The sequence below is a fragment of the Ursus americanus genome, chromosome 8 (assembly GCF_024610735.1).
Source record: "Ursus americanus isolate L20-20 chromosome 8, mUrsAme1.1.p, whole genome shotgun sequence".
Taxonomy (NCBI): domain Eukaryota; kingdom Metazoa; phylum Chordata; class Mammalia; order Carnivora; family Ursidae; genus Ursus; species Ursus americanus.
Window position 1 is genome coordinate 33,402,317 of NC_142134.1, and position 20,877 is coordinate 33,423,193.

Here is a 20,877-nt window from a genome sequence, read left to right on the forward strand (position 1 = left end):
TTTTTTGTCTTGCGTAACTGAACCTTTATACCACTGAAAAGCAACTCTTCCTTTCCTCCTTCCCCCGCTGCTAATATAACATTTCCACTTTCCGTTTCTATGGGTTTTATTACTTTATATACCTCATATAAATAGAATCCAAGACCATTTCACTATAGAATACTTCAGAACACTCAGAACATATGTAAGTAATTGTCATATGTAAAGTTATATTATTTACTGAGAGAATCTGAATTCCTACCAGATCTGCCATTAATGGTTGGATAGTTTGTCATGCCATAGGCATGATTACCAAGCTAGTATTAACACAAAAGAGTAAATAATTGTGAGATTTTAAAATAAAATTTAAACTTTAAAATAAGTATTTTGAAATTATAGGTATCATAGTGTGGAGGAAAGGAAAACAGCTTTTATAGTCGGATAGACATAAATTTGGTTCCCAACTTTGGTTCTTACATATCTGCACTCATCAACCCAAGTCATATATTGAATCTTTTTAAGCCTCACATTTCTTTCTCTGAAAAATGTCTTCTGTAATACCACTATTATGGAATTTAATAAAATTAAAAATAACATTGTGCCTTGTAAAGAGTGAAAATCCAATAAATCAATAAATTGTAGCTCTTTTATGATTACCAAAACTGAATGATTAAAATATAAGGTTGGTGAATTCCACAAATAATGTGTTTCTATTACTACTTAGACTCTGCCTGGACTAGGTCTTTGGTAAATAATATAAAAACTCTACTCTGTGATTAGAATCATGTTTTGACATGCTTTATGAGCTCTTTTTATATAGATTTTTGATAATATGCTTTCAAAATTATTGGCAAATCTATTCTTTGTCTGTACTTCGAGCTGGATAATGGAAAGTGATTTATACAGTTTTATTGAATTTCCAAGGGTTAGAGTAAGCCACATTAATTATTGCTATGTCATTCTTGCAGACTAGCAGGAACTGAGACAAAACATAAGCCAAACTAAATATAATTAGCATTAAAATGACTGAAGCATGAAAAATAATCAAATGGGTCCTGAAGTGTCTTATTCTTGTCAACAAAAGAAGATCATGCTTGTTTGCAAACATTCATTTTAATTGCTTTTCTCCCATTTTCTAAAATGTGAGAAGTGTTTTAGTTCCCTATCATACTTCTCAAATAATATTTTTGTTATTGACATTACAACCTACACTGTCATAAATAATTAATCTTACTTTTAAAACTAGGTGATGAAATCTAAGAAATCTTATAGAACAAATGCCAGGTGCCCATTTCCCTAAAAAGTAATCATTTATTATTTTTCTATCCAAATCTATATTATTCAATGTCATAAGTCTTCTGATCAGTTCATTCACTTTAGAGTATAATTTTTTTTCTTCTAAGCTCAGTGAATTTAAAACATGCCTCTTAGTTTTATCACTCTGCATTAACCTCAGTATATTTTAAAACATGTCCTTTTACTATTAATAAAAGCATGCTACATAAAATTTGTATGTTTAAGGAACAAATTCATCAAAGAAAAAGATATTTTTACATGGGAATTCTATCCAATTTCCACTCAATAAACCTTGGGTGAGCAGTACTAAATATTTATCAGTGACCCACAACGGTGGAAAAAAAAGTCCAACAAATTAAGGGTAGATAAAATGAAGAAATTCTAGAAAAAGAGAGGAGGAGAGAACTGAAAGTTTTGTAAGTAGAGCTATAGGGAAGGTGCTGCAATCATAAAGGACTTGGGGTAGAGTCGATAATGATTGATAAAGATTGGGTTTCAGTTTGATGGACAAGACATCTACCCGTATAGTATGAGCTGAGGGGTGCCAATTTCGTATGTAATTCATTTTGTATATTCTCTGGATATCTGCTAGAAATCAGTTCTCACAATTCCAATTATACTATGACAATTTACCCAGTGGATTTCTGTAAGTGGGAGTCAAAGTCAGAATAAAAGAGCTACCCAGGCTGATTCCAGAAAATGTAGGCCTCCTTCTAGTTGGGTGAGGGCTGATGTTTAGCCGGTACATACTCTTTGGCTCTATTAGCTGTAAATTTATTGAAATACTTCGTTAGTGTTTGATAAAAGCTGGTGCCAGAATTACCCAGTGTCCCCTTTATATGCCTACTCAGCTTCATCCCTGGTTACCTCTGAATTCCTGGAATCAGGTAAATGAAGGAGTGATGTCAAATATAGCAAGACATTCCAGGATACTCCAGCATTATGTCTGGTGTAACTTCTGATCCGTAGATACCTGTGCCAAAGCAGGTGTCAAATATTTTGGCTTTCACCCTTGGGGTAGTATATTAGTTGTAGACTTCGAAAAGAAAAGGGGCTTCAACGTTAATAAAAGTCTGAAATGGGCTCTTGGATGTGAGAATGGGACCAAAAGGGCCCAAAGCAGAATTTTGTCTATTTTAAAATTTGTCTGAATTAAAACGGGTATGGCAGTATAACTAAACTAAAGTTAAATTACAAGTGTTTTTCCATTCATGAGCTTAGATTACAATTTTACTAAAGAAAAAAAGAATTATAATCTTTTCTTCTGTTGTGCTGTGACAGGCATTTACAAATACATTATGAACTGTATTTATTTATTTTTTTTACTATTGTAGGCCCAGTCGGTTTTTAGTATTTCCCAACTCATGTCCTATCACTTCTGGATTGACAGAGTGAAAATACAGGGCTCTAGCCATAGTTGAACTTTCATGAGCAGATGCCTTGGCACATGCTGCCCCTTTTTCCTGGAATATCTGTCACCTTTTATTACATCAGTGACCCCTGCAGCCTTCAAGGTTCAGATCAAATGACATCCCCACCTCCAGTGCTCGTTCTCTGCACATGTGGCGTTTCACCTAATGTGGGCATCTACAAACATATGCCTAATGAATTATTTCAGACAAACTTTTAAAATTACTTTTATAAACATTAAAGAGGAAGAGAGAAATGTGACTGGCTTTGTAATATACTCATCACATTCCACGAAAAGAATATTCCTTCTGAAGTATTTTTTTAAAAAGATAATTATCTGAGTAAGAAATTAGACAGTCATACCTTATTATTCAAAATAGTAAGTTTTAAGTGATCTTGATCTTGAAGTAAAAAATCTTTTTTCCTCCTAGTTATTTCTTTTTCGTATGTAATTGTCTCACTTTCTATAGCTTTATTTGCACTTCTAGAAAGTGTTGTATGAATAAATATGCAGGTTCTGATTCTATCACTTAAATTAATCACTTCTTAAGTAAAATACAGATGTTCTTCTGGAATGCCATTACATTAATTATAATGCATTTCCTGATTGTATGAGTGTTGTTTCTCCTCCTAATACATAAAGTTTACTAATAGACCTATGAGATAGATTTTTCTGACATAAGGTCTCTTTTTACTTACCTCAAAATACTTTAAATTAATACAAATTTTATGTAGCATGCTTTTATTAAATAGTAAAGGGACAGGTTTTAAAATATAGTGAGGTTAATGTGGGGTGATAAAACTAATAGTCTTGTTTTAGATATTTTCTCCTATAAAGAAGGGTTTTTGATCTTGCATTTTTCATCTTGTATCTCAGATATATACAAAGTGCCACAATTTTATAGGGGATAAAAGATTATCTATTTTCTTAGCCAACTTATGTACAGCAAGAAAGTTAACCAGCATATTCTAAGTGATAGGCACTGTTCTAAGTGACTTGCATAACCATTTGTCTTGCTGGATGCTCACCACAGCTCTGGGAGTTAGGTGCCATCAACACCTTCATTTTACAGCTGGGACAAATGAGGCACAGAGATAATAACTGATTTGCCCAAGATTGCACCATAGTAAGTGATTGATCTGGGGTTCGAAGCCAGGCAGTGTGACTCTGGTGTCTGTCCACCTAAGCTCTAGCTTGCACTTCTGTATCAGACATGAAAGGGGGAGGAAACAATGATTGCAAGAGAAGTTTCCAGATAGCAAGAGGAATTAGAACAGAGTTTTGAAGAATGAAAACATTTGGATTGACAGAGACTGTAAGTGTGAGACAGAGAAGGAAAAGAAAGGTAGTCATGAGGAAAGGAGTTATAAGAATATAGAAAGTTAGGAAAACACAGGGGCACCTGGGTGGTGCAGTCGTTAAGCGTCTGCCTTTGGCTCAGGGCGTGATCCCAGCGTTCTGGGATCGAGCCCCACATCAGGCTCCTCTGCTAGGAGCCTGCTTCTTCCTCTCCCACTCCCCCTGCTTGTGTTCCCTCTCTCGCTGGCTGTCTCTGTCAAATAAATAAATAAAATCTTTAAAAAAAAAAAAAGAAAGTTAGGAAAACACAACACATATTCAAGGGATCATAAGGAGTGCAGTTAAATGGGATAGGAGTTTTTGTTCAGAATTGTGGGAAAGATAATACGTTCACAATGCTTTGCTGGATATTATTTGGTACATTATATCATTACCTCTATTAAAATAAAATGCATCCTTAAACTCGTTTTTTACATAAATTGATTTTAATAGTGAAAATTTTGTATTATTATGTCTTAAATGTCAATGTTATTATTCTTCTGTCACTTTCTTCTCACTGGTTCCACCCATTATACTAAGACACCATCATGTCATGAATTTACTTGCTACTCAAAGAGGACACTTTTTAAAAGAATATATGCAGTGTGGACAAAAATAAAATCTTCTACTAAACTTTTCCTAGGTAAGAATGCAAAATCAAAAAGTTGCAGTTCATACCACTGTTTTCTTTTCAGGCAAACCAGTGATGATAGTGACAGAGTATATGGAAAATGGATCTTTAGATACGTTTTTAAAGGTAGGTATAAAACACATTTAATTATTTAAAGTGTTGTTTGTATGTTGACTACAATGTTGAAGTTGAAAATGAGCCACTTTGAAGCAGAACTTTTAAATCGATAGAAATATCTGGAGTCAGAATAGTTATACTTCAAAAAATAAACTTTGGTTTATAAATTGTCCTTTTCAGAAACTTAAACAAATCCAAATCATATGTCCCTACAGTTTTATTTAAGTGTATGTTAATTTGCCCCCCAAAAAAAAGAAAGAAAGAGGGGATAAAGGAAGGGGAAGAAAAAAAAACAACAAAGAAAAGAAAGACAGAAGGAAAGAAAAGGAAAGGGAAAAAAAGAAGCTTTTTTACAAGTACCTAATTTGCTCAGAGTATATAATATCAGGCAGAGCAAGGAAAAAATGTCTAAAGGTCCATGCAAATCATCGGTGTTGATGAAGGGGTCAACTATGCTCATAACCCATCTGAGAGCCAGCCACTCCTTGTACAAGCAGGATGGTCATGTGGTAATTGACAGTATCACTAATGCTGTCAGATCTTCTGGGTTGCAGGAAAAGATTCTTTTTACCTACCAGTGTCTAAATTTTAATTGTTGGTAACTCGTTGTATTAGTATACAGCTTGTGCCAGACAATGTAACATATTTGCAGGCCTGATTAAACCTATAGGCTGTGACTTCTTCGCATTTCGTGTGGAGACTACTACTATTGATTAGGCAAGGTAACAGGACAATGGCCTTCCTGAGGATTATTCCAGGGGCCTGTGCATTGATGACAGCAGTCTACTGACAAGGCCAAGTTTTCTTCTCATCTCCAGCCTCTACAAGCTTCTGTTACCAAATTTCTTATACATATTTTCAAGTTCTCTAGTCTTGTAAGGCCGTATCATTCCTATATTTCAAAATAATCATTAGCTGGGCATTATGCTGTGTGTCCGCACTAAGTCCAGTGCCCTTGACAGAGACAGCAAGCTGCCAAGAAACACTAATGTTGTCCTGGTCGTTGCAACGTCCTCTTCCTCCCATGTGCTCCTGAAGAATCTCCTTCATCTCCTCTGGCCACTTGTTTTTTACCCAATATGCCTATTGAGCTAGCTTATCCCAAAGCACCTCAGAAAAGGTGCAGTGTTCATCTAAGGCGGGCACTGGGCTGGAGTGGTGAACATATTCCCCTCATGACTGAGAATAAAGGGATTACAATGCAGAAAATGGCAACTAACTGAGATTTTTGATAAGGACTTTCAAAGCCTTGATCAGCTTTGACCAGGCAGAGGACTGATCCATGTTACAAAGTTAACGATATATTTGATAACTTTTTCCAGGCTCCTTTAGATACAAATTGCATATGAATTTGGTGAGAATATTAATTTGGGGCTTGAAGGCAGATCTTTTCAAATTTTCCCCCAGTGATTGTTGTTGCTGGATTAATATTTCTACATCATTTTAATAGAAAAACGACGGGCAATTCACTGTGATTCAGCTTGTTGGCATGCTGAGAGGGATCGCTGCAGGAATGAAGTACCTTTCCGACATGGGCTACGTGCATAGAGACCTTGCTGCCAGAAACATCTTAATCAACAGTAACCTTGTGTGCAAAGTGTCTGACTTTGGACTTTCCAGGGTGCTGGAAGATGATCCTGAGGCAGCCTACACCACGAGGGTAAGATCTAACAGAATGCATTTCTGAAACACTAGACGAGAGACATTTAATTTTTAAAGATTTTTAAAGAAGATAGCAAAAAGGACATTCCTCTCACATAGGAAGACAGAGAGAGAAAGGGATGGTTTTGGAGGGGAAGATAAAAAATCCAGATAATTCTACTTGTTGGCTATCTGCAAATGTATATATTAAACTCAAGTAAACAATGTATTCACCGTATGAGGCACGATAATTCGTTTTTCTTCCTACAGATACTGAAAAAAAAAACTTTGAGTTCAGAGTGAATACAACAATATAAAAATTATTCAGAGTTCTAAATGTAAAAAAGAACGTTAAAGAGAGACTCTCCTACATTAAAAGCAATTAATATTATATATATGAATATATAAACATGTATAACATTATTGGGTAACTTAAACTCTGCACTATAGTGTCTTCATTTGTAAAACAAATACAGAAATATCTAAACCTACTTTTTAAGGACTCACATGATAGGAAATAAAAGAACTATTCCTTCAAGAAGTTTTGATTTACTGGAGGTATTTTAAAGCCTAATTACTTCCTTGACATGCTATATTAACTGTTAAGATCACATCTATGGAAAATTGGTCATTAACTCATGTTGTCATAATTAGCATAAATCAACATCCTTTTCCAGCAAGGTAATTGCTTCCTGAATCGATATGGTATGTACCGGACAATTCTTTCTGTGAAAAACTGTGAGTATTGGTACAACAGAATTTTCTGAACAGTCTATATATTGCACATTTTGAGTCTGAATCCCTTATGAGAAAGTGTATTTAATTCTAAACCTTTTCAATGTTAAGAAGACATGAAGTTAGATATCCTCAATGTTCCAACTCCTTTTGAAGCTATAAATATTTATCATTGTATCTTTTTCACTATAAGATTTGGTTAACTTTGGTTAACAATACCGAGGACCACTTCTGGTATCTCACATTCTTAAGATAGATGTATTATACATTTTCTTATTTAATTCAATTTTAAAAAATGACTTCTATTCATAGTTTAACAATATACTCTTTTCATAGATTATAAGGCTATTTTTTTGTTTGTTTGTTTTTTGTTTTTTCAGTGTTGCTTTGTGACTCATGGATGTTTAGGGACTGTACTATGCTGAAAATCAAGAGTAACTTATCTAAGCAAACAAAGCCTTCTAATGGTTAGCTTAATAAATCAATAAATTAGTTGATGGGATATCCCTCTTCTTTTAGACCTAATTATCATTGTCATTATTTGCTTTAAATGAAACCTCAATTAAGAATTCTCTTGGGATTAGAGTTACACTTAATAAATTTAGCCTAAGCAAGAAGGAGGTTATAGAAAAATCCATTCCCAGTATGATTGGTTGATGTCTTAGTTAAATGCATAAAATAGATTTGTCAAGGTCTGTGTCAATGTATCATGCTGGGGCGGGGGGGAAGTGAGGAAAGGGGAAGCAGAGTTCCCAAGACCCTTAAGACTTACTCCTTTGAAATGAGCCATGATAGCAGTTTGTGTGTACTGAGAGATGAGAAGATATGGGAACTTTAGATAACTGTCACGTCAGATATGATGGTCTGAGGACCAGAAGAAAAATCCTAGGCTGAAGTTCGAAGTAACCAATAAACTACAATTTTAAGAGGAATAGTGATAACATGGTATAGATATCACAATGACACATAGCCATGCCTAATGATGTGATCTTACCTATGAATATTTAATTAACAAAAGTATGTATCAGGAAAGTCTTCTTAGAGTGGTGTTACCATATATATAAGGGACAAATAATTTAACCTCAGCTCACGGAACAACTTCAAGCATTACAACAAATTGTTATTTTACAACAGCATTACAACAAATTGTTATTTCCTCGTGTCTTGAAACTTGGGTTCATAAAGAACAACTTAAGTTCCACTTTTTCTAGTGTATGAATTAAATTATTCCCTCTCTGCAAAATGGGAAGGCATAGGTTAATCTTAATCTTTTTTTTTTACAAGAAAATATTCAAAACCTATGCGCTTCCCCCTTAAATATATTTTTGCTTGTGGATGAAATGTTTGGTTTCCTGCGTTTGCCTGCAGGATATAAAAGTATTTATTTTGTGAACTAAGAGGAAGCCTACCAAACCATTTTTTTTTACCATGTAAAAAATTCCAAACTTGATAATGTCATAAGTTTTTCCCCACAATCTAATTTCCATAATTTTTAATATGGTTAAATTAAATGAGAGACCTATCTCTTAGGTGAAAATAAAAACAGTCTGTAACAGAACAAATACAAAAATAAGAGAAGTCAAGCCTAAAAGAAATTGCGTGGTGATGGGGGAAAATATAACTATATCTGATCTTCACGCTTGTCTTATTAACTGTTAAACCTCTCAGGGTTGCATTCAGCAATCAAGACTTCCCATTTATAATTCCTATGTTAAAGGGAAAAAAAAAAAAAACAAAACACCATGCCCTGGGAATTTGAGTCCTTTACTCTCTGCTAGAAAGTCATGAAAGTATACCTTATTGATTTGCTTGACTGCCCGCTTTCCCCTCTTCGAGCTGCCATCGTGATACTGTAATTGAGATGTGGGTCCTGTATGTGTTCCAGTAGTCAAACAGAATTTAAACCAGAAACCTTCCGGACAGGCAATTAGTAGTCAGTCTACAAGTGCTTACGGGCTGAGATATGTGAAAAGAGACTGCATGCTGTCAAACAGATTCACTTAAAAATGCTACATCTCTTTCTAGATCTTTCCAGTGAGGTAGCGATATCCTGAGATTCATTCGAAGTATGTGGGAATTCTTTTATTCTCTTTCAATTTTAGGGAGGCAAAATTCCAATCAGATGGACTGCCCCAGAAGCTATAGCTTTCCGGAAGTTTACCTCTGCCAGTGATGTCTGGAGCTATGGAATAGTGATGTGGGAGGTTGTGTCTTATGGGGAGAGACCCTACTGGGAGATGACCAATCAAGACGTAAGTATGGAACTACTCCCTCAAGTTTGGAATGAAATGCTTTGTTCTCTGAGTCAGGAGACAGAAAATTTTTCATTTCTCACAATGACAGTTGCCTAAAAAAATGAAATACTTTGCTTACCCTCTGATTTGTTTTGTTGTTGTCAAAATAGCCTTTACGCAGAAACTCAAAATAAGTTAGTACAAAGGAAAGGAAGTTACTATTACATAAAAGCTCAGTCCCTTGCCAGACGGCGTTAGCTGTACTATAGTGACAGTTCACTCATTTTATGTCAGTACTGTTTTCAAAGATGAACGAGCCATCAGAGAATGAATACTGACAGCCAAGTTTTTATGATTTGCATTTGATAAAGGCAGCTAATACTCCAAACCGAAAGGATGAATGATATTGATTTAATAGTGGATGCTCTTAGGGAATAAAAAATAATAATCTACATTTCTTTGAATTAAAAAATGTAAGAAGAGTTGGATTGTCTATTTAATTTGGGGAAAAACACCTATTTTTTTCTTATATAGAAAAATAATTCACACTAAGAATAATAGGATCTTAAAATTAAAGGAACTATGAAAGAATCTTCTATTCAAGTTCAGAATGTTTGTTATGTGACGCCTGACACATGGCTCTTTGGTCTTTGCTTTTGTAATTTTCCATTGTTACTATTCAATACAGTCCTTCCCATTTTGGATCACATTGAAATTTGATATTTTCCCTTCAAATAACAGCAACAACTATGAAAGCAGCTAACATTTATTGAACCCTAACTATGTGCCACATACTGTCTTGAGTGCTTTATCAACTACCTCATTACTTCTTTCTAAAACCAGTGTATGGAGCAGTTTTAACTCAACAGCATACTGATTTAAAACATTTATTTTTTTTCCTCCAATTATTTCTTTCATCCACGCTCTGTAAAATCTCCCACTCCTATGCCTTCAGGGGTTATTAGACAGATACTACAGCTCTTCAGCTGCATTTTGTTGAAACAACAGTCCCATGCCAGTAATTAAGATTCAATTTCAGATATAAAGATTCAAGTCCAGTCTAAATCAAAGTCAATGCCATATCCATTTCAAAGTGGTTTCCGCAACTACAGAGCCAGCCTGACCCTCAGGACCTAGACGGGGAAGGAAGAACGGTCACGTTTTTGCTCCTCCTCCTCCTCCTGCGTCAAAATTTGAATCTAGGTTTTTCCGAGTTGTCCTTGATGGCTATGTAGAAAAGAAAGGGCAAGATTGTTTTTATGTGAGTTTGCCGATGCCTCCTGTGGGTCAGATACCTGAACACTGGTTCTCTAGTGAGGTATGTGTCGGAGCTCTTGCACAGACGCCTGGGGAAGGCCTTGCTTTACGGGTCGCTGGAGGCTGAGGATGCACTCTGACTTCCCAGAGTTCCTCTCACTTGCTGTCCTCTCCCAACCTCACGGGCTCTCACTATACAGTACACGTGTGTACTTCACCCGAGGGAAACCCCTTCTGCTGGGTTGCTCCGCCATCGTTTCTTCTTTGGATTATTATTGCAGACTGCTCCAGCCATCCTGCCTTCTTCAAGTTTCTCTGCGTGAGAAACCAAGGTCATACTTCAGCTTTTACAAAAGTTATTTCACAGCCTTCTTCTCTGATAGTAACAGTAAATTGGGCTTAATGCATTCCCACTTAACAAGCCTACAGCAAGGCAGCCAACCCCTTTTTGTAGTTACCTCAAATTACTACCATTGGTTTTCTTTGTGTTCCACTCACTTGGCTTTGGGAGGGAGTGCTGACTTATATTTCTCTAAATTTGGGAGAACATAGTAGCTATTCTCTTCAGCTTTATGATTTTAGGGCTAGGGCTATGGTTAAAAAAAAAGTATCACTGAACTCTTGTTATATATTTAACAACTCATCAGAAAGATGCTATTATTATTCCTGTTTTGCAGTGAAGAAACAGAACTTAAATTAAATCACTTTCTTAAGGTCACAAAATCAATAAAAGTTACACCAGAAATTTCAACATGATTCTCTAAAATTTGTGTACCAAACTACCGCACTGTCTCTGATTAAATCAATGTCTATTTCTTCCCTTTTTTCAACCAACGATCCTAGATCAGCCCTTTGAATGAATATAAAATATTCAACTCAATATATAATGATTACTTTGGATTTTTATCGTCTAAAGGAAGACCACACCTATTTGCTACTTACAACTCTCCAGATAAACGAGCCAAATGCTAACTTGAACTGCAACGTACTTCACAGTTTGGCTTCTAACTTTTCACAAGGCTTATGTTAACGCCACTCTCACCTTTAATTTTTGGGAAAGTATTTTATTCTGCCATGCCAGCAGGGCTAGTTTCTTCACTCAAGGAAAACCTTTGTCCCTTATTTGCCTAGTTAACTTCTTCTCAAACTTAACGATATTTTGACCTCTCATTCTGTCACTCAGAATTATTAGTCCTTCCTAACTATGTGTATGATATATGTAGCATTGTCATCTACATTATTGGCAATTATACCTGGTATAGTTGCATCTGTCACAAATAAAATTATAGAACACAGTAGAACATGATGCTAGGTGAATGCTCAAAAGTGTTTCTGTTGATCTTGACTGGATGTGCTCATGTTCCTGGGGTTGGCTGGTCTATACTGGCACACCTTGACTCTAATCCATGTGGCCTTCATGTTCCTCTGGAGACCTGAAGACTAGCCTAGATGTGAACTCATCTGTCAAGTGACTGAAAGGCCAGAATGATCCCATTTGCACCTCATTTGGTAACATATCTGCCAAAATCACATTAACCAATTCCATAGTCAGGGGATTGGTCCAATCATACTGCCTATTGTGAATGGACAGTATAAAGTTACATGACGAAGGACATAGAAATGAGGTAAGAAGGATTTGGGACACATATATTTTTCTAATTCAGCCATTTGAGAGTCTTGATATTCTATCAGATAACTTTACTTCAAACTATTTAGAGAAATAAAAGGGAGTGCTGATATAATATTCTCAGGAAATTATAACAATAAAAACTAATATTTTGGCTTTGGTTGAGTTTTCTAAGAATCTAAATAAGATTTACAGTAAATGATAATACAATTGCAGATCTTCCTAAAATGTCTGATTTTAATAAAATGTACAATAAAAGCTATATATTTTTTCAGCAAGTTCATAATCATTAGTGGGATTTAGTTTCTACATATAGCACTAAGTTTGATCTCAATTGCTGTCCCAAATTGTATTCAAGAAACATGACAGAGCTACTGTATTTGAAAATCATGATCACTGACTATTTCTTTGGAAACAAATTATCAGAGAGCAAAATAGAAGTACTGATTTGGTGTTTTGAATGATATATCCCACAATCTCTACATTGCAGATACTATCTGATTCTAAAAGGGCTTTGCAACATGAAAATATGACATTACCAACCATGCAGAATATTCTAAATCTCTCAGAGGACACCTTCCACTATGTCAAGAGGACAGAATGCTGCAGTCAGTTTCTTTTGATTTAGGATTGCCTCTGTCACCACAGAGAAAAAAACAGTAACAACACATAATAAAAATAAGCTAGAATGACTAAGATAATTTTAATACCAGACCGTGAACTCTGACTCAAGCCTAGGAACCTAAGATAATATCCCTAAGTCAGTAGAAGCTTCTTTATTTGATAGCAAACATTTTAAATGTCAACATTTTTCTGAACTTAAAATCAAAACCAAAATAAAAAGAGATTTAATTGTGTTGCATTTTTATATTTAGTGACAGTGTCTTTCTCTTTATTGGGAAAAGTATGAATACGTAGAATATACTAAACACATATATCACAAAATGTTTTAAAAACTCATTTATCTTTCTCAATCTTCCCAGGTTAGAATTACTTTTGTTCTTTTTTTTTTTTTTCAACAGTTTTATATTACTATTTCTGTTGGCCTAGATCTTACTCTAAGGCAGCAAGAATTTTTGACCCAAAAGGATGTCAGCCTACTTTGTACCAGTGTGCTTCTCATCCTCTTTCTATTCTTTGTTGTAATTTCTGATGGGACAAAAAAAGTATATATATGTATCATTTATTGCTGGAATATTTCATGGTAAAAGAATATTTTATGATAGCCCTCAGCATGTTATAATTAACTAAAGTATGAAGAATTTAGTTTTCAGGTAAATACTGAAAGATTTGACAGTGAAAAGTTATTTGTCTTATTAGCCTCAGTATAATAGTATAAAATGAGTGTATTTGACAAACAAATATTGGTCTTTGAGGATAATATTAGTCTTCTAAGGATAGTGCTGCCTGCCCTTAGGTGAATATAATTATTTTAGTGACTGGTAACCTCATGTTAATTCTTATCCCTTTGGAAAAAAGTGATACATAAAGAAATATCAATATTTAATTTTAAAAGTCCTGTACCTTGCTATTTAACAACAACAACAACAAAAACAAAACACAAAAATCTCGAACTGAAAGCCATTCATTTTGGAATCTATAACTATTGGTCAGTTGCAGTGATTACAAAGGGAATGGACTTGAATAGAGAGGATTTTTAAGATCTCTTTAATCTCTGGAACTCTACTGATCTAAGGTTGATGTACGAGAAAAAGACATACTCAACATACTTTTAATAAATATTGGAAACAGAAAAAAATTCCACAAAAAATTGGTATATCTGGAACTATTTCTCTAGTATCTGACATTATTTCCAGGAATATATTCTTAAACTCTAATCACTTCTGAAGAGCATCATATCTCACAGTAACAAAATGAGAGATTTCAAGTAAATACCTAACAATATAGGCACTCACCCGCTAGATAGAACTTAATTCATCAAAACACAAAAATCTGATTCCATGGAGTAAGATCCATAACTCTCCCAAATTGTTTTCTTGGGAGGTGGTTACTTCTAATTCCAATGATGTGGCTCAGCACCAGGATAGGGAGATCCCAGGTTTGCTTACCAGAGAGATTTCAATGTGAATCTTAACCACTGCTACTTCTTGGTTGTAAAGATGGGTAATTACTTCTGGAGTCTCAAGTGTTTCATCTGTAAAATGTGTATAATAATTCCTATCTTGCAAATATATGGTAACAATGAATGCGGATAATACATGTACAGTTTGTATTATAGTACCTAAGATATAATGCCTGGGCCAGTCCAGGTCCTGCAAGAAGCCTATGCCAAGAAGGAATTCGATATACATTAGTACTGTGAAGGAGCAATTCTTGCAAGGAAGAGGGATGAGGGATAGCTGGGAGACAGGTCAGACTGTGATATGTTGCCTGTCCTAGGAATCACATAGAAATGAGCCTATCTTATTATCATTGCCATGCTCGATAACTGACTGGAAGTAACCCATGCAAAGCCTGACATTGGTGTAAATGTGATGATGACTTCGGAAGGTTTAGGGTTAAGGTCGTTGATCAGTTACCATCCAGCTGATAAAGATCTAAGAGACAAATTTTCAGGATTGCTATGCTCCACATCTTTTGTAGCACAGACCTACTTGGCCGCACAGGTTCAGGGAGCATCTGTTTCATGGTTCTGTGGACTTTTCCTCCTGAGGGGAAACTCAGAAGAGGCAGGTTGTGGACTAACTGTAGTCCCTGTGGTTTCAGTTGATCTCAGGACCTCACCTCATCCTTTGGTTCTCCTTCCTTCACTATCCATTCTGGATTCCCCTCATTTATCAATTTGGCAGGTCATGATGGCTGAACTGCTAGCCTGAATCCCTCTTTCATACTTGCGGGTTAGCACTTTCAGGCCACAGTTGTTGCAAAAGAGTAACAAGAAGCCCCAAGTGTAGCACCAGGGTTCCGCAGGCATTTTTCCCTGCCCCAATTGTATGAAAGCAGCTTAAATGCCTTATGGATGAACATATTATGAACTATGTGGAGGGGTTGCTGGAACCAGCTTATACCAGCTAGCAAATTTTCAGAATGGGATCATGTTGATAGTTTGCATTTGACATGGAGGGAGTATAAATAAGAAAATGATACAAATATGTTGTCCCTCCCCCGCCCCCCAAGGAGAGCAGTTGTTAAATATTTACCAGTACATCACTGAGTATGTGATACTCTCACACATTCTTCACTAGGAAGTCCATGCCCTCATTGAGTGATATGCTGTGTGGGATTCAGTGTTTGTGGATTAAGCATTGTAAAGCTTGTAATGCTGGCTGAGGCTCTGTGGGCAACAAAAGCAAACTGTACTCAGAATGGGTATCTATCATCTATCTATCTATCTATCTATCTATCTATCTATCTATCTATCAATCATCTATCTATCTATCTATCTATCTATCATCAATCATCTATCTATCTGAAAGGACGCAACCACTGACCCTTACATGAGAAAATAGGCTCAGTAGAGTCAACTTGCCACAAATGAATAGTGCAATATTGGGTACTCAATATTGAAGTTTTATGTATTAAGAGAAACAGCATTCTTTAAATTGGGTTCAGACTGTCAATTTACATGTCAATGCCAAGAAAATGCATAGCTTAAAATAATACTTCAGATCTGGGGATGTCTGTGTAGCTCAGTCGGTTAAGCATCTGCCTTTGGCTCAGGTCATGATCCCCAAGTCCTGGGATCAAGTCCCACATCTGGTTCCTTGCTCAACAGGGAGCCTGCTTCTGCCTTTGCCTGCAGCTCCCCACTGCTTGTGCTCGCTCTCTCTCTCTGAGGAGTAAATAAAATTTAAAAAATAATAATACTTCAGATATAGTACATATGAACTGGTGCCAGATTGTCTGTAAAACTTCTGGTTGTCTTTTTTCTTTTTTCTCTTTCTTTCTTTTGTCTATCTCAACCATCTACATTAACAAACGTACTACTAAGAAAGTCAATTGAGATTATGATTCATTTGGTTATACATTATAAACTGTATGATAAAATGAATAGCCTAATTTGCACTTTGATAGATTTCAGCATTTCACAAACTACCAGAGTACTAAGGCCATTTATTTCTCTCCCAGACTATGAAGGAGATACTAGTTAAAAATGAAAGAAAAATGCAATGTGTTTAAATATAAAATCTAAAGTTATAGTTTAAATATACTTTGAAGATAAATTCTAAAGATGAATTTAGAATTAAATTCAATGACCTAATTTCTTGGACCAAGTACTTAAGTTAATTTAGAGACATGGTATTATATTTCTATATATAAATTTACCTGAAAATAAAACTGATTAAGTAATATATTCTGAAAATAATGTCTCAATTCAAATAACTTATGACATTCTTGTAAAAATAATGACTTGGTTTAATTTATTCATTTCATAGTCACATATGAAGACTAGCTGCTCAGTGGAGGAAAGACAGTATCTAAAAAACACAGGTGCTAAAGAAAAAATAGAGCTTATTTGTAGTAGCTTTGGGAAAAAATTCATTATGAAATAAATCAGGTTTTAAGTAAGTAAAAATCACTGTTCTCACTGCATGGTAAAATATTTCATGATTTAAACTATATTAGGACATTTTATTTTGGTACATATATGTTATTAAAGATAATAGCCACTGACATCAGCAAAGAGAAGTCTTATAATAAGTAAATTAATAAATAAACATCCATCAATATGTAAATTCAAGTGGTACTTTTTATTCTTTCATTTTTTTTCATTTTGTTCTTTTATTTGATCACCAATGAAAATAAATGTTTTCTCAAAATGTATTCAACCTTTTTTTCTTTTGGAAAGTTTTGGTTAGTATCTATTTCTCATGAATCTGTTGTTTTAGCATTTTATTTTTCAGTATTTATGAACTTTTTAACACATTAGGTAGGCCAGTCATATGTTACAGTTTTGTACTAGTTTCTACCATGGTTTAACTTTTAATATTTTTATGTGTTATTATATATTTTCATATTGTTTTTGAGTTAACTAGGGTGGTAGGTGACTCTCAGGGACTTCGCTCATAGCTATTCAGTCACTTATCTGACCATTTATTTTTGGAGTCCTGGAGTACTTTTTATTTCTCTGCTTGAACTTAACAATTTGTACTTCTCAGGAAGTTTTATTTTATGCCCTTCCCAGGGGCATATATACCACATCTGACTTCAAATTGTGACCAAGTGCTGATGATTCTCACATTTACATTATCATCTCAAATATCCCCTGCACCCTAGCCAGATTCCTGCAAATTGTGATCTGGGTGTTCCCCACTCACCCTAAACAAAATAAGTCCCAAATTATACTTGTCAACGTTCTCTACCCCCATAAATGTGTTTGCCTAGAGAGCAACAACCATCTGGTGTGAGAAGTCTAAACTTGCTTTATCTCAGATGCGTTCTCTCTCCTCTCCCCGTTACCCTGTATCATCAATGTCTCTTAAATCTGCCATTTTATCTTCTTTCCATGTGCCACTGCTTCGTTCAGATGCCATTTCCTTTAATATTGGGAGACTGGTTTCTTTCCCATGTTTCAAAATTGTTTTTGTTAATGTCCTATTCTAATAATTATATTTATTTTTTTCCATTTGTCAAATCTAAAGTCTTTGTCAAAAAAAAATGTAATTAGCTTTAATAGTTAAGGAAATATTGACAATAGGATTTTGAGAACTATGTTTATTATCATTGGTTTTAGAATCCCTTAAATATTTAAATTTTCTAGAATGAAACCTGTATTATGCTCAGAAGCATAAATGAATTTCTTCTGTAGTTAGACATTTTGATGGCAGCAGCAACATTATGAATGTTTTTGATAAAACAATTTCACAATTAGACCAATACTCAGATGTGTGGTTTTATTTAAAATCAATGATGTTTGTAATGCCTGTGCTACTGAGACAGTCATTCCAAAATCCTGACAGAAATCAGTAGATGATAATAAACAGCCAGACTTTGACATTATTAAATGATACATGAGACAGTTATGCTAATTTAGCCTTTGACTTATCCATCATTTACCATCCAAAAGTCTCTTTTGAAGTAAAATTGCAGTTCTATTACTTTAAAAAATGTGTATCTGCCCATAATTTTTCATTAAAAAGACATTAACTTTTCAGAGAAATCACTAAAAAATGTAATCCCTATTTGATTCAAGAATGCAGGGATAAATAAAACATGAACATTATCTTTATGTCAATTAATTTTACAAATCATCCTTCATCAAGATTTTATATAAAAAATGATTACCATTTATTTTCTTTATGATATGTGAAGAAAACCTATCGTTATTACATTGTGATAACATACTTACTTTTTTGTGTTGTTTTTCAGCAAATGGAAGTAATCAGAGATTTTAAAAATAGTGATGCTGGTTATTACTTCAAGAGTAAGACTAAGAAATGATGAAAGTTGGATAGTAGGAAATTTCTCAAGGTACTCCGTACTAAATTTGTGGTGTTGAGTATGCTTCTGTTTTGCTTTACACAGGTAATTAAAGCAGTAGAGGAAGGCTACCGTCTGCCAAGCCCCATGGACTGTTCTGCTGCTCTCTACCAATTAATGCTGGATTGCTGGCAGAAGGACCGAAATAGCAGGCCCAAGTTTGATGAGATCGTCAACATGTTGGATAAGCTGATACGTAACCCAAGTAGCTTGAAGACGCTGGTTAATGCATCAAGCAGGTAGGAAGCCAGACTTGAGAGATTTTCCTAATGTAGTTAATTCACGTTGATGCCATCAATATTAAACCAATAAAATCATTTTTATACATGCTAATCTATGGATCTATATGACACTAATTTATCTAAATACAGTTTTTGCATAGTTACTCTCTTATAATAAAATATTATTATTAAATAATTTAAATAATCTAAAGGATCAATGCCTAATCTAACAGTGTAAATGCCAGTTTCAGTAAAATGTTTACTGTAGCCAAGTTTAGGTAACATTAAAAAAAAATAAATGGGGGGCACCGGGATGGCACAGTGGTTAAGCATCAGACTCCCTATGCGCTCAGGTAGTGATCTCAGGGTCGCGAGATCAAGCCCCATGTCAGGCTCCCTGTTGGTCAGGGAGTCTGCTTGGGATTTTCTCTCCCTCTCCTCTGCCTCTCCCACTCGTGCTCTGTCTCTTAAATAAATAAATAAATCTTTTAAAAATATTTTTAAAAAGCTGAAATGTGTGTATTTTGATGTGTTTTGGATCTCACATAAGTGTGTATGGGGCACAGTAAGATTATAAGATCACACAGAAAAGCCGAATAAGCACTGATATATCGTAAAACAGAGATATCTAACAATGATTACTCTTTGATTTCTTTATAACAGATTTTAGTGTCTGTCATATTTTACAAACAATGACAACTCCTTTAGAGATTCTTTGCTCTTATTTGGTTGTACACAGATATTTGGCTAATCTACTGTGAAGTTGGAACAAGACTTAAAACTGATAAATGAGTAATTTGTGGAAAAAATTGTTTGAACAAATGAGCATTTTAAAAAATTTTCTGAGTGAACAGGAATACATTTAAATAATGCTGTGTATTTGTAAAACATGCTTTTCTCTTTAACCTGATTAATTACAGTTATCATCTCAAAAAAGAAAGTTTGATTCTGTACTTTAAAAAATAACTGCCAGATTGCTATTTTCACTATATTTGATGCAGTTTTTTATTTTTACAAGATGTGTAACCAAATTGGCTGCCTATTAGCATGAACTAAATGAGAAATAATTTGTTGATAAAGTTACATAAGTCCTATGATTCTGACATAACATTTGTTTTCTAGGCAAAAAGTCATTTTTAAATACCAGTGAGGAATGAATCTTCAACTTCTGTTCAAGCATCATTAACTTTCTGTAGTAGCAACTGGAGAATTTATCTTCTTAGTGATTATTCCTTATGTTGTTCCTGAAATATCTGCTTTTAAATTATTTATTGTCACATAAAATATTAAGCATTTCTTTCATCTACTTGTTTGAATTATGTTAAGTTTTCACAAATGGACATAAAGAAAGGAAATCATAAAGAGACATTTTGATACTCTAAATTGCATTAGTTTATATTGTTATCATTATAGATCAAGAGCAGTTTAAGAATCTCCAAAAAATTTTCATATTTTTTGTTTGCAATATATAGAAAGAGCTAGCTAGCTTTCATTTAAACAGATTCAGCTAAGACTGTACCACTCACTAGCCATCTTTTTTTCAGGCATCTACAAATCTTAATTCCAAAAGATGTTAGTTCCTGATCAATCCTTTTCCTTTATTCCCACCCATGTCACAAAACTTGGTGATTTCAGTAACCATGTAGATGATATTTGGATATCTCTCAATACATTGAAATGTTCTCCTTCAATGATTTTGGTTGCTATCCTACCTTGAACTCTCCTTCTCATAGTCATGTTCTAGAATTTGCTATTACTAAAAATTACAACTCTTCCATAATTTCAACTTCAAGATCCTACTCTCCAAAGATTTCTTCCTATATTTCTATCTTCGTCCATCTTTGACTCCCACTGCCTAAAGGCTACAAGTCACAAGATACCCATTTATTCATCCAGGTAATCATGTGTCCACATTGGGTCATGCTATGGGCTAGGTGCTGATTATACAG

General features: G+C 34.7%; 1 protein-coding gene across 1 annotated transcript in view; it reads left to right on the top strand.

The window, feature by feature from the left end:
- The window catches only part of EPHA5 (EPH receptor A5), a 338,741-nt gene that overhangs the window by 304,340 nt on the left and 13,524 nt on the right, over window positions 1-20,877 (top strand). The window contains exons 12-15 of the mRNA XM_045771491.2: window positions 4,720-4,781; window positions 6,223-6,432; window positions 9,251-9,400; window positions 18,753-18,946. Of these exons, the coding sequence (XP_045627447.1) occupies window positions 4,720-4,781; window positions 6,223-6,432; window positions 9,251-9,400; window positions 18,753-18,946 (616 nt within the window). The remainder of the gene's footprint in view (window positions 1-4,719; window positions 4,782-6,222; window positions 6,433-9,250; window positions 9,401-18,752; window positions 18,947-20,877) is intronic.